Source organism: Anopheles aquasalis, chromosome 2, assembly GCF_943734665.1.
Source record: "Anopheles aquasalis chromosome 2, idAnoAquaMG_Q_19, whole genome shotgun sequence".
Taxonomy (NCBI): domain Eukaryota; kingdom Metazoa; phylum Arthropoda; class Insecta; order Diptera; family Culicidae; genus Anopheles; species Anopheles aquasalis.
This window is the reverse complement of record NC_064877.1, coordinates 41,945,001-41,957,500: the sequence shown is the minus strand read 5'-3', so window position 1 is coordinate 41,957,500 and position 12,500 is coordinate 41,945,001. Positions and strand designations below refer to the sequence as shown.

Here is a 12,500-nt window from a genome sequence, read left to right as displayed (position 1 = left end):
TAATAAATTCCATCTCCGCGGTATGATGGATGAATGAAGTTTCGGTATACAGAAGCAGCAGTAGCAGTAGCAGGAACTGTGTACTGCAGAGACTGGCAGTAGTTCCGCTACAGTAACCAGAAAAGTAAGGAGCAAAAGAAAAATGAAAGAAAAGAAAATCCTTAACAGCGACAGCGATCCGTTACTTACCCAAATACGCCTGGTAGGGTTCAGCCATCTGGATCAGGGCTGAATCCTTTTTGTTGTAGAGAATCTTTACACGTTGTACATCACCATACACCCCTGTGGATGTGTAAGAATCCAGCCAGCCAGAGGAACCAGCATAACCGGTGCACAAGGAAATGGAAGAAAAGAAACGAAGGAAAAAGAAACATCATCAGAATTGTTCCATTCAGTATGCGATTAATAAATGGATTATATATGGTCGTGAGTGTCTGTGTGTGGGAATGTTATACTCCATGAAATTCCGCGGATTCCTGTAGCGTCCGTACTCCATCCATTGACGGATCAAAGCTGAATCCCCGTCCGCGTGCATCGTTAAACGGCGTGAGAATGTTTGTGTGCGCGTGTTTGTCGTGTCTGGTCTGATTGTGGTTGTCGGTTGTATTCACGAAAATACGCATCGTATCGTTTTTGTAAATTCGGGAGAATGCCCGGCATCATCCAGCTTTCAAACCACCCGTTTGGTCTTTATTTTATACGAAATACTTCTGAGGAAATCAGCTTATCCCTGGATTAGCTGGTGATAGTCGTGAAAAAGATCACCCTGCCAGCAACAGGTCATTGGTGTGTCTTGACTGATAAATCTTGTTCTGCATTACTGAAACAGAAGTCCTTAAGACATGCTGCCAGCTTGACAATTCATTTCGGTAGTGTGACAACGATGATCTGGTGATGAATGTTAAATTTGACGTGTTTGACAGCCGAACCACCTTTGATGATGATTATTATTTGAAGATGACATATTCTCAAATGCCATTGTATTTCTTCTATTGAATACTATCGAGCACCATTTTTACTAAACACGTCTGAACCTCTTTGATTTGATCTCCATAAATGGGATTATTGTTCACCAAAATAAAAGGGAACGCTGTAGGCTAGATTGTTGGTGTCATCTTGTTGCCTATTCAATAGAAACATGGCAGCTACACAGAAACATCTTTCAAGGAAGACACCAAAGGATTTTCTAGTGAGTAGAATGCATGGGCTCATCTTTGTTCAAAAACAGAAGTCAATTATAAAGATTTATGCATTCTCTGAGAATGGAGAAGTCCTACTCCATTCCAGCTGTCTTTACCCAGACTTATGTAATCGTCAATAGGAAGATCAACATTATTAACAGTGCAGATAAAAGCTTAAGAACCTAATCACAACCATCTTGTATCCTTAAAACAAAAAAATTGTGCACTAAACATCCACCAAGAATTGTCTTTTCCACTTAATAGATGACAGTGGGATGTGCTTTACGCGTTTCTTCACTTCCTCACACACTGTTCCGCATTGATTCAATATCCTTTAAAAAGTAATCAAACCGACGGCGACAATGGCGAGTTCTGCGTCGCGAGCACAGTGTCCCTGAGGCCACATCGCTAACCGTTTCCATATTCAACAGCTTTCAACGTCACTTCGCACTCCGAAGCTCTCTCTCTCTCTCTCTCTCACACACAATCGAAGGCGAGGAAAATGCCATTCGACGTGCCCACGGCTGACCGCCAAGTCGAAACGGCGTGAACCAGCATTTACCCGTTCGCGACGGTCAAAACGCACACCTTAAGCACCTTCGACGGTCGAACGGTGGTGGCCCTTCTGTGCCAACCTTCCGGCCGGAAGTAACCTGTTAGCACTCTAAATCCTGCTTCCTGTCGGTGCTTTTCTTTGCTTTTACTTCGTTCGCTGGCGTCGCTTCCTTCCGGGTGGCACGATTACCACCACCGTAGGTTTCGCCCTTCTCGCTCTTTTGGCTCCGGCTTTTGGCGAAGCGAGCGAGCTCACAAACGGAGCCACTAAACACACATTCCGCAACTCGAACGAACGACCGGCAGGTATCGAACGAAAGCGCCGGAATAGTGCCACAACCATGCGCCTCCATCGATGCCATCGAACCGAAAAGCATATGTGTCTGGGTGCGCGCGCGTGTGTCTCTCTCTGAGTATACAGATGATGTTTGCACTTTCGTGCTTCTAGAGGACACCTTTTCCATTTCGTCGCCATTTGTTAAGCTGTCTGGAGGGCGGACCTGCCAACCTGAGCCTGGTTCACGCTGGAGTGCTGCAACTCGTCCTCAACGTCGTCGTTGCCGTTGGTCGGAAAGCATCGTTAAAATCTGGTTCCGTTCTGATTCTCGTGCAAGCGAAAAAGGGAAGGAGTTTCTTCCCTTGACAAAGGATTGCCTGCGGCCACACTTCTCCCTGGTACCCCTTTTATACTTCTCTTTCTTCCCTTCTCCACGCGACTTCTTACATATATTTTTATTGCTATTGCCATATTACATTTATTATTATCGTCGCTGCTTCACGAGATGGGAAGAGAGAGAGAGAGAGTGGAAAGAAGAGTGGCGGCCAATGGGTGGTGGAGTAAGCCAACTCCACCGTGCAACAACGATCTGAGTCATATATGAGAGAGCATCAAGGATCTGTCGCCCTCCGATGGTCCACGGTGGTTCGTTCGTTGTGGTTGGCGTCCCGTGCTCTATCGATGAAGAGAGAGAGAGAGAGAGAGAGAGAGAGAGAGAGAGAGCGAGGGCTAAGGCAGCACGCCTTTATCTTCAACGTTTTTCGTTCAGCCCCCCCTTCCATCTCCAGGACGTAAAGGATAAAAGCGGTGAAGCAAAAGGTGAACAAAAAAGGACCCCGGGCAGATGAAAAGTTGCCTCCCTCCACCAGGGTCTTCCTTCGCGTGGTCTTTGCTATTTGGGACCATTTTTCAACGGCACCGACCGACGAACCGGCGGGGAGTTGGAGTTTCCTCCACCCATTCAGCCATCCACACACCACCTCCACTGCTGGCGCTTCTTACAAAAGCGAAATGTGTTGATAAAAGGATTGAGAATCAATAATTTACAATAGGGCCACACGGCACGAAGATCGTGTCGGTGGTGGCATGGCTGGAGGGAAAGGTAAATCACGTCCACACCCCGTTCGCTTTGTTGGTTGCTTGGTCGGTCGGTTAGTTGGTGTGGTGTTTAAGGTACGGAGCACTGCTCCTGTCCTCCTATTTCCCCAAACAAAGGTCAGAGGGTGAGTTTAATAAGATTAAGAGTTTGAAGGCGACCTCGAGGAGGTGCGGTCGCATCCAAAGACTTGAACGCTAGACGCGGACGCTGGTCGCTGGTACTGGACAAGTGAACGAGCGAGCACTTGAAGTGGGGTAGCGAAAAGTGTTCAAAGAGCGCAGGTGAAGTTAGAAGGTTCGAAGGTCTAGCGAGAAATGATGCTAATGACGGTCAACATTGCATCATAACCGGTGAATGCTCACGAACTCCTCTGCAGCTGGAAGGCACTGCCTGCCAGACAATTACAGTGTTTCCAAAAATTAACGTCCCATCCACAACAAGGGTAACAAGCTGTGCAGAAAAGAGTTTTAGATAAAAATAAAATGCTATACGATCAGTTGAACATCCGAATAGAATCCGCATTATCGTACGGTGAAACGGAGATCATTTAGATCGAGAAGGCATAGGACGATCTAGAGGAGTTCTTTTTAAACCTGAATTTTATTCTAGAGGATTGTTCTACGAAATTGCTCGGTATTCTAATTTGTCAATTGAATTTTCGTTACAAACACTACCCAAAACACAAGCCTTGATACTGAGTGATTCCAATCACAATATTTCTAATGACCGTTTATGGTACTTGAAGCTGCATTATTCATGCACCGCGTCGACAGTATTGAATGCAGATGAAGCTGAAGCAACGAATCGCTACAACCCAGCAAGGAGTGTCACCAGTCAGACTGCTGTACCAATACCGTTGAAGGCAATAACCCCAAAACCAAAGCTTTAAATGGAATTTAATGAAAGGAAAAACCAACATTACCAGCTTCCAGCTTGCCCAGCGCTATCAAGCATCAGATCATGCGCCCGTTTCTAGATAAATTTTGCGTGAAAAGCGTGAAAACCATTATGATCCATTGATGATGATGGAAATGCAAAATCAAGATCGAATGATAGTCCGGACCCCGGGAATGCTAATGGAAAGGTAGGTGTGGCAGTTCGCGAACCTTGCAATCCGCGTCTCCCACTCCCGAAAAATCACTTTCCAATCAAGGATAACAGATTCACCGATGGGGAGAAGGAGATCAAATGAACGGGAAGCACTAGTACCTCGTGGGGCGACGAGGGTAGCCAGCACATAAACGCCCATCGACGATCCTCGTTGGTTTGCTGGCTGGCGCCGGCTTATCTCCACTCCTCCTGCTCTTCTCCGTGGTGGAAAAGGACGGAAAAGGAGGCCCCCCAAAAAAGGGCCCCCAGTGCTAACTGAACGGAAACTCTCCCACCGATGAACCGATCGTTTGATAGATTTCCACCCCGGGGCAGTACACCAGATGGACTTGGGGCGATGTATCCAAACAACGCCTGGCGAGGGGTGTTGCACACATGCACCATCTGGTTTTGCGCTTCTGGTCAGGTCAAACCCATTCCATAGCCAAGTTTTTAGGGAGAGAATGATCGAAGGGACAGCGTTTGGCGATGCAACAGCAACAGAAGCAGCAGCAGATAAAACTCCTCCCTTCTGCTGCTACGTCGAGTCCGGGGATTTTATTCGCGCCAGACTAACCGGTGAACGAAGCGTGTCCTACCTGGGCCTGGGGGTGAGGAATTGTTGCATAAAATTTAAATTCATTCACTAACCACTGCACTGAGCTGGCGCGCGAGAGAGAGAAGAAAAAGCTGGAACGCGCGAAAGGTTAAATCCGGTAGCCGGGTTTCCATCAAAATTTCCATCCTCACCCTCTTTCAACCCTCTTGCAAACCCCCCCGGCCCTGCTTTTCTGGTAGAGGAGTCAGTCACTCAGCACATCAATGCCAGCGGGCAATAAGGGATTTGTTACATGCAGTGCACCTTCAGCAGCAGCAGCAGCAGTAATACTGGTGCACAACTGAGAACCTCCCCCAAACCCTCCACTCCCTTTGGTTAAACGAATGCGCAGCAAAACCCATAGCATCTTCCGGTTTTCCGATCGAAAAGCTCCCACCATAATCCCCCGGCACAACAGAGCGAGCGCGATGGCCTGGAACTGGAGAAAGGATTGCGAAACTTCGACTCACGTGCGTGTCTGTGTTCCGTGGTGGTACCACGGTCGGTGAGCTAACGGATCGCGTGTGCTTTGGGACGTGCAAATTTATATAAATTGATTCGATTCCATTCGATCCGCGATAGGACCTGGCGTTGGTTGCAATATAGCAGGAGAAGAACCACCACTACATGCATGTCATGGTAAAGCGCGACGCGGCTTGGGATCTACCAGTTGGAAATACTACGTCCCTCCTCGGCACTGGCCAATGGAGCCCCGTCACTACCACCGGTGACGTTGTATCCTTCGAAACAAATTAAGATTAACTAAGCCGGCATGAAGAACCAAGCACGCGGCGACCAGAGAGAGAGAGAAAGATACGCGACCAAAGGGAGGAGAGTTGAAAGATTAGGCCACCACGGATTGAATGGGTTCCATGAATGATTTATGAAGTGACGCTAGTATGACAGACACACACAAACACACACACGGATACCGAGAAGGTGATGCCATCCGGGTGCCAAAAAGGGTGCGCCGGGCGTACGGGTAATTAGAAAAAGGGATCCCAAGGGGTTCCCCGGGCGGGCACACGCAAACAAATCCTCAGCAAGCGGGCACAATGGTGGCCTTGAGTGAGTCAGACGCTAGCCTACTCCGGGTGTGCGCTAATGTCGCCCCGTGAAGCCATCGGCAGACGGACAGAAGAGGAAGAGTAAGAGGAAGAAGGATTAATTTGTTTCGGTGGTTGCAGTTCCCGGTAGTAGCGCCGCAGGAAGGGCCGCGACCGATATTTCGTCTCGTGCCATCTTGGGGGCGCCCCTATCCCGCAGCCTCACAACAGTCATGAGCCCTGGAAAGGTGAAATCGAAATTACGTCTCACGGAGCGTAATCGTCGTTCCCCGGGTCCCGCGCTCCCTTCCTTCACTCGCCCTCTGGCCTGTAATTAGCTAAAAGAAACAGAAAGCCCGTTTCTTGGACCGAATTCGAAGGGATCCAAGGTAGCGCAACGGTTGGTTGGCAACACAGAGCGCGATCCTTAGTCGCGTAGTAGGCTTCACTCGGTTGAGCGAGGAAGCCAACGAACAGGTGTGTGCGCGTGTGTACGTACTCGGTAACTGTCAGAGCAGGGATGTCGGGCTGTAAGTCCGCCATCGTGGCTTGCCACTGAAGACCACAATGAAGACGACCACGACGACGACGACGCCGGTGGGGATTGGTGCTGATTAGTTCGGGAAACACGGGTATTTGTGATTGTGCCAGCATCAGGAGCAACAGGACGCGAACAACGATGCTTAGGTTGCTTGCTGCGATGCATGCTCACCGCAGGCTCCTCACCTCACGTTTCGTTCTAGCTTTCTGGCTTCGCACAAACTCGAAAGCTGGCTGGCTGGCTGACTGGCTGGCTGACTGACGCGCACACACCGCATTTAGCCAATCGATTCCCGGAGAGGCGGACAGCAGAGCAGAAACAACAAATCACTGGTGCAGACGATTTTCGTTCCTGGTTCCCCGGAACAGGTACCACCGGTTTCAGATAAGACAATGAAAGGATTAGGCGAGCGAGCGAACAAGCGAGATGTTCTCTGGTCTGGTGTGCCGTCGGTCTGTTGTAGAGCTTCGTACTTTCGGCGACTGCGGTGGCACTCGCTTCCAGTTACACGCGCGCCATCCCGTTAGCGCTGTCGAAGAACCGAGGAGGATTTCCAATTTAAGCGGAATTGACGTACGGAAGCGGTTGGCTGATAAAGTTCGTTCGCTTTCTCTCATTCGATGAAACTTGGACCACGGTGGGCAGTTGGGAGCAAGGGAGGGATTAAACAGCGTAAGTAGAATATACTACGGGGATGCTAGTCTCCTCACTTCCCGTACGCACTAGTACGGCTGCTTACCGTGTTGCTGTTGCTGCCATTTGCTTAAGAGCAGCACAGGCCTCCTAGGATTGGACGAAGCGTAGGACCATTCAGCACCAAACTGTAAACTGACAAATCATTTATCGTTTCAGCGCGATTTGCGTGACTCAGTGCCATCCTTCGAATACATATTGTCTCTTGAGTACCACGGTAACGCAATACCATCGCAATACCAACCCATGGAAGAGTGCCAGAGAGTGTACAAGATTGTTGTACATTTTTTTATATGCAAACCCATTAAAGCATTAAAGCAGCAGGTCGTCTAGTAGCCTGTCTGGTTTACATTTGAAAACTACCGCCTGCACTCCCCTGGCGCCTGCCTTGGTGAGTTCCGCTGCTTGAAAATGATGACATTGCAATTAACTTGGAACGCCTTATTTAGGTTACTTTGTAACTTTGTCCATCATAAGCAGTTCCGTACGCGGTCTCACGGATAGCAACAAACCGAAAGAGTCGCGATACCGCTAACACGCACAACATAAACCTGATGCTCCGATCCCAGGCCATTTTTATGATTCCACAACCAACCTGCCAGCGAGCCTGCCAGCCTGCCATTCAGCATTTTTTATTCAATCTGTTACCAGCCCCGGATCGTACCGGGTTGCACTTTTGAGCAGTCAGCAGCAGCAGCAACGAGTGCAATTCGCGTATAATGAATCCTTCTCGATGTTTTGCCTTCCTTCAGCGATTCGATGATGGTACCGTACTCTGTGCCCTGGCCCATACCGACAAGCGACATCCGACGACAGCAGTTGGAGTCGTTATTGAAATGTGATATTTCGCTCGACGATGATCGCCTCTTCAAAAGCGCCACTACAAGCATACGAGACTCTCGTGATATCTCCTCCATCCTCCTCCTCCTAGTCATCAGTAGAGGAAGCGGACGCGACATTAATTCATTTCCATTTCCCACGCGGCTCCCGAGCGATCTCGATGGTTCGTGCCCCTCGAGACCCACTCGTTGTGGCATAAAAAGTTTACCAATTTGAGGTTATACCCACACGGTACACGATTCACCGTTATTCGCCCCACCGGAGAGCACCAATATTGCGCCAACTTGCTATCTGGGAACTTGCTGGCTGGCTGGCTGGCTACCCCGTAGCCCGTCTCGAAGGACGGAAGTTGAAGCCCGATCAACTTTCTTCCCGACCAACTTGGGCGTAAAGTGAGTTTTGATGTAAAGTCTCAGTCTCCAAGTCATCATCGTCCGTTCGGTGCGTTCGATTCGCTATCGTACGAGCGCCGACGGAGATGCATACGACTAGAGAGAGAGAGAGAGAAAGAGAGAGACAGAGCATCTCCACCCGGCCTGGCATTATCGGGGCGGAGAAAGTTTTCGTAATTGATAAGATTGTGAATATATTATTATGCCTGGCCAGCGTACCACCAAGCTGGTCTCGCTTTTCCAAGTGCAGCGAACTTGATGCTGGGCTGCTTGGAAAGGAAGTTGGAAAACTTGGTCCAGCGCACATCCACAGTGGTCCCACCGGTTGTCAACCGATTGATCTGCGTGTTCTTCCTTGTATGCTAGGGGTGGAGAGTGCAATCGATACACCCAACACACCCAACACGCTGTGGGATGGTTACTGTCAGCGGCGGTTCTTCGTCTCTTCGTCCGAGGAGTTGCTTTCATCTATTCTTAGATAACGATTGCTGCAGTTCTATTGCATCGCCCAAGTTCTGTGTGCCGCCTTAGGACACACCAGTCAAGGGATCGACGACAGAGTGGTAGTAGTTTCCCTGTGCGGAAGCAATTTATGCGATCTGACGATACGGCATTATACCGGTGCTGGGTTTCTGTGGGACACAAAAATCTACCGCATTCTCGGCGTGCCTCATTATAAGGGAAACCTGCTATTGATGAAAAGAGGAAACCTTAACTATTATCCCACGGATATGGGAATTCGAACCGGAATGAGAGAGCGATGGAGAGAGAGAGAGAGACGCGAAAAGTAATATTCCATTTTCGTTTCAAATTCAATTTCCATCCGACAATGGTCGGCGAAGGCGATTCGAGGTATGGTGGGGATCGAAATGTGGCTTCGGGAAATCCTACCTGGTTGCATTCCACGGAAGGGATTACGTTTGACGAGCAAAACAGCCAAAGAACGAACCTTCACGGGAGAAACGCGAGAGTCTGCTAGAATATGCCGGAGTGGAAGGCAAAAAGGATTCTCCTTCACATAATCTGCGGATCTACTACTGGGGTTTTGTATGGTTTTTACGCCGCGCGATACGGCGCCGGAAATATGATCTTCTTCCCGTCCCGGTATCCCGAATCAAATGGACGGATTGCTCGTCTTCGGCTCCTTCTATACATTCACATGTTGGCAAAGGGAACTCGCCTCCCCCCGAAAGGTTCTTAATAACGGGTTCACAACGCCTTTAGCCTGTTGCTGTGCTTAGCACACGCGCTTTATCTCCGCTACAGGACGACACCACCACCATCTGGGTGTTCAAATAATAAGAAAAGCGGCCGTGTGTCACACTGACGAGTCGCTTCTCACTGAACCACCACCACCATCGTGATGATGATGTGGGTTTGCTTTGCTGAGGAATCGCCAAAAATTTCTTTCCAACAGTGGGGATCCGACTGGTAGCTGTTGCTGCCTCTGCTGGATGTGTTACCCTCCCCGGAGGATTCACCGGTGGAAAAACGTTGCTTTCGGAGCCCTGAGAACCGGGAGGTAGTAGCGGCGTTCGGGGACCGGTGAGGATCGCCGCTAAATTTGACAAGCAACTGACAGCGCGGCGATAGCTCGGGGGAAAAGCGCGAGTTTAGAGGACGGCCAGCGTTTTGGGCCAGCTGACGGTGAACGATTATGGAAAATGATGCGCAATGGTTCGACGGAAGACAACGACAAGGAAGACGACGACGACGACGACGACGACGACTGATGCTGCTCGTGTCCCTTATACCACGGTTTTGACACCCGTCTAGGGACGACCGCAAGGAAGCGACGTTCTAGAACTTTTGGGCTTATGGGCTAGGGTAGAATGATGACGATTCCTACCAGGCGAAGCCAGTTACTGCTTTTCCTTATGCAGCCACACTCCGTGCGGTGACACAGTCGCCGTAAGGTGTGCGATATATAAACAGAGAGGCCTCCGTGAGAAAGATGAGCATCTTAGTCATGAAATGGAATGCTGATAAACAGTATTGAAGGTGTATGTAAATGCCACAATGCGTCTCCTAGCGCCAGAGAGGGCGGAATTTGCTCCCAAAACGCTCCAAGAATGGGCAAGTTTGGGCAAAGTTGGACGTTTGGTTAATTTCATTTATCGAATGGCAGCTGATTGACAGACTGGCAGAAGAAGAGACGAGCCGTTTGTTTGTTGTTGATGGAGGGAGGACGAGCAAGGCCGCATTCGGCGTTTTCGTTACCAACACTTTTACGAAAAATACCTTCAAACACCGATCGGAATGGATAAGAACGTGGACTTGAGATGCGGAATGAACGCGACAATTCAGCAGCAAAAGCAATAGGCTGATGTTACAAACATAAATCCCCGGACGAAAGCACCAGAAAACGAAAGGACAGATTTCAGTAAACAAAATGGGGCGAATGGTGACGTTGGCGAAAAAAGAGAGAGGGCGAGAGTTCAGTTGAATTAGAGCTGCAATAGTAGTAAAGAGACAGGGAGAGAGAGAGAGAGAGGGAGAGAGAAGATGCTATCGGGTTTTGAGGGCGTAAGAACGATACAACAAATGATAAAAATTAAACAAATCAAACAGGAAAGCATTAAAATGGGATACACAAAATAAATGGCTAGAAAAACATAAAACATAAATGATAAAATGTGAAATGTTGAGGTCGGGAGTAGTGTCCGTGTCTGTCCTTGTGTGAGCGTCAAACGGAGTAGTTTGCAATGTCAGCGTAGGTCAGGTGGTTCAGGGTCAGTGCGTGATATCGTGTGTTTGTTTTGCGTTTCTTTTGTTTGGTGTGCCTGTGTGTGTGTTTGTTTGTTGTGGTCAATGTGTGCGGACATACCAAAGAGGGTAAATAGAGCATCAGGCGTGACCATCTACAGAAGAGAAGAAAAATAGAGAAAAATTCAGTTAGCAGATGAGAAATATTTCTTTCATTCGCTTGTTCATGGCAGAACTTCACTGCTTGAAGTTGGACGGTAGGAAGGTGTGGTCTCGTCTCGGTTGTTGGCTCGGGTTTGCTCCAACCCATGCATTGAAAGCACGATGGAGCGCACCACGAACAGAAATGGGAAGAGGAAAGTGTTGGACGATAGCTATCATCCAAAAGGAAGATTAACGGAACATCGGTGCCAATGGAATGCAATAAGGAAGGGCGGGAAGAGAGGCGGGATGGTGTATGGTCAAAGTGATTGTTTTGACAAATGGTTACCGGATCGAAATTGCATAGAACAGTGGGAACAAATTGATAGATTCGGTGGGACAAAGAAGAAGAAGCGATTGAAGAAGAGTTCAAAGAACGGAAACATAGAACTGTACGAACGTGGCAATAGATCAGATTTTTGAACAATAGAAAGGAGAGAAGGAGCAAATATCTAGATAAACAAATAGATAGAAACACAGAGATAGTCAAGAACTAGTTTTAGCGATACAGAAACACACAGATAGAGGGTGCAGTAAATGTAGACACATAGATAGATAGAGGAGTTGGTATTTGCGAAGTTGTTAGTTGATGACAAATGTCGGATTCGGATACTGAAAATGGAAAACTGAAACTTTTAACACAAAGAAAAAAAACCACAAAAATAACGATCTTTGTGAACACAAACCAGAACAAGTTCGCAAAACTATACAAAACAAAACAAAACATGGAAGAAAAAAGCAATATCATTTGCAATGTCAAAAAAGACAATCGTTTAATGATGCGAATAATGTAGCGATGGTAGCCGACTGACCGTGTCCATGGTACGGGAACACATACGGTTGATAAGGCCATATCGGGCTACCGTCGATGATCTAGTTCCACTTTGCTGCACACCGTTACAATAATAGATTATCCCTGCCCGAAAGATGGAGTGCACTCTCGACGCTCCTATCAACACCCAGCGCATCACCATCATCATCGGCAGCATTTCACATTTTACAGCACGATAGCACTAGCTCCCCAATTCTTTACAAGTGGCAGTATCCAGCAAGCATTACCGAAACGATCGTTTGGGTCGTGCCGATCTCAGCGAGTGCAAGGATAGCCGATGGTGCTGATAGTGGTGGTAACCGAGGAGGTGGTGGTGGTTTTAATGAATTTTTAAGCGGACAAAAACGAGCGAAAATAATGAAGAGCAAAAGCTAATGGATGCGGCGCTCTTCTGCTACGGGCTCCCGGGCCAAGCTTGAAGCCAGGTTGCACCAGGAGAAGCCTCTTGGA

General features: G+C 48.4%; 1 protein-coding gene across 15 annotated transcripts in view; it reads right to left on the bottom strand.

Annotated features, from left to right (window-relative positions):
• LOC126572030 (polypyrimidine tract-binding protein 2) overlaps positions 1–12,500 on the bottom strand; it is a 252,267-nt gene that overhangs the window by 14,348 nt on the left and 225,419 nt on the right. For all 15 annotated transcript variants that reach the window (XM_050231043.1, XM_050231045.1, XM_050231046.1 and 12 more), the window contains 2 exons: positions 11,139–11,172; positions 190–282 (listed from right to left, as the gene is read on the bottom strand). In XM_050231043.1, coding sequence (XP_050087000.1) covers positions 190–282; positions 11,139–11,172 — 127 coding nt within the window. The remainder of the gene's footprint in view (positions 1–189; positions 283–11,138; positions 11,173–12,500) is intronic.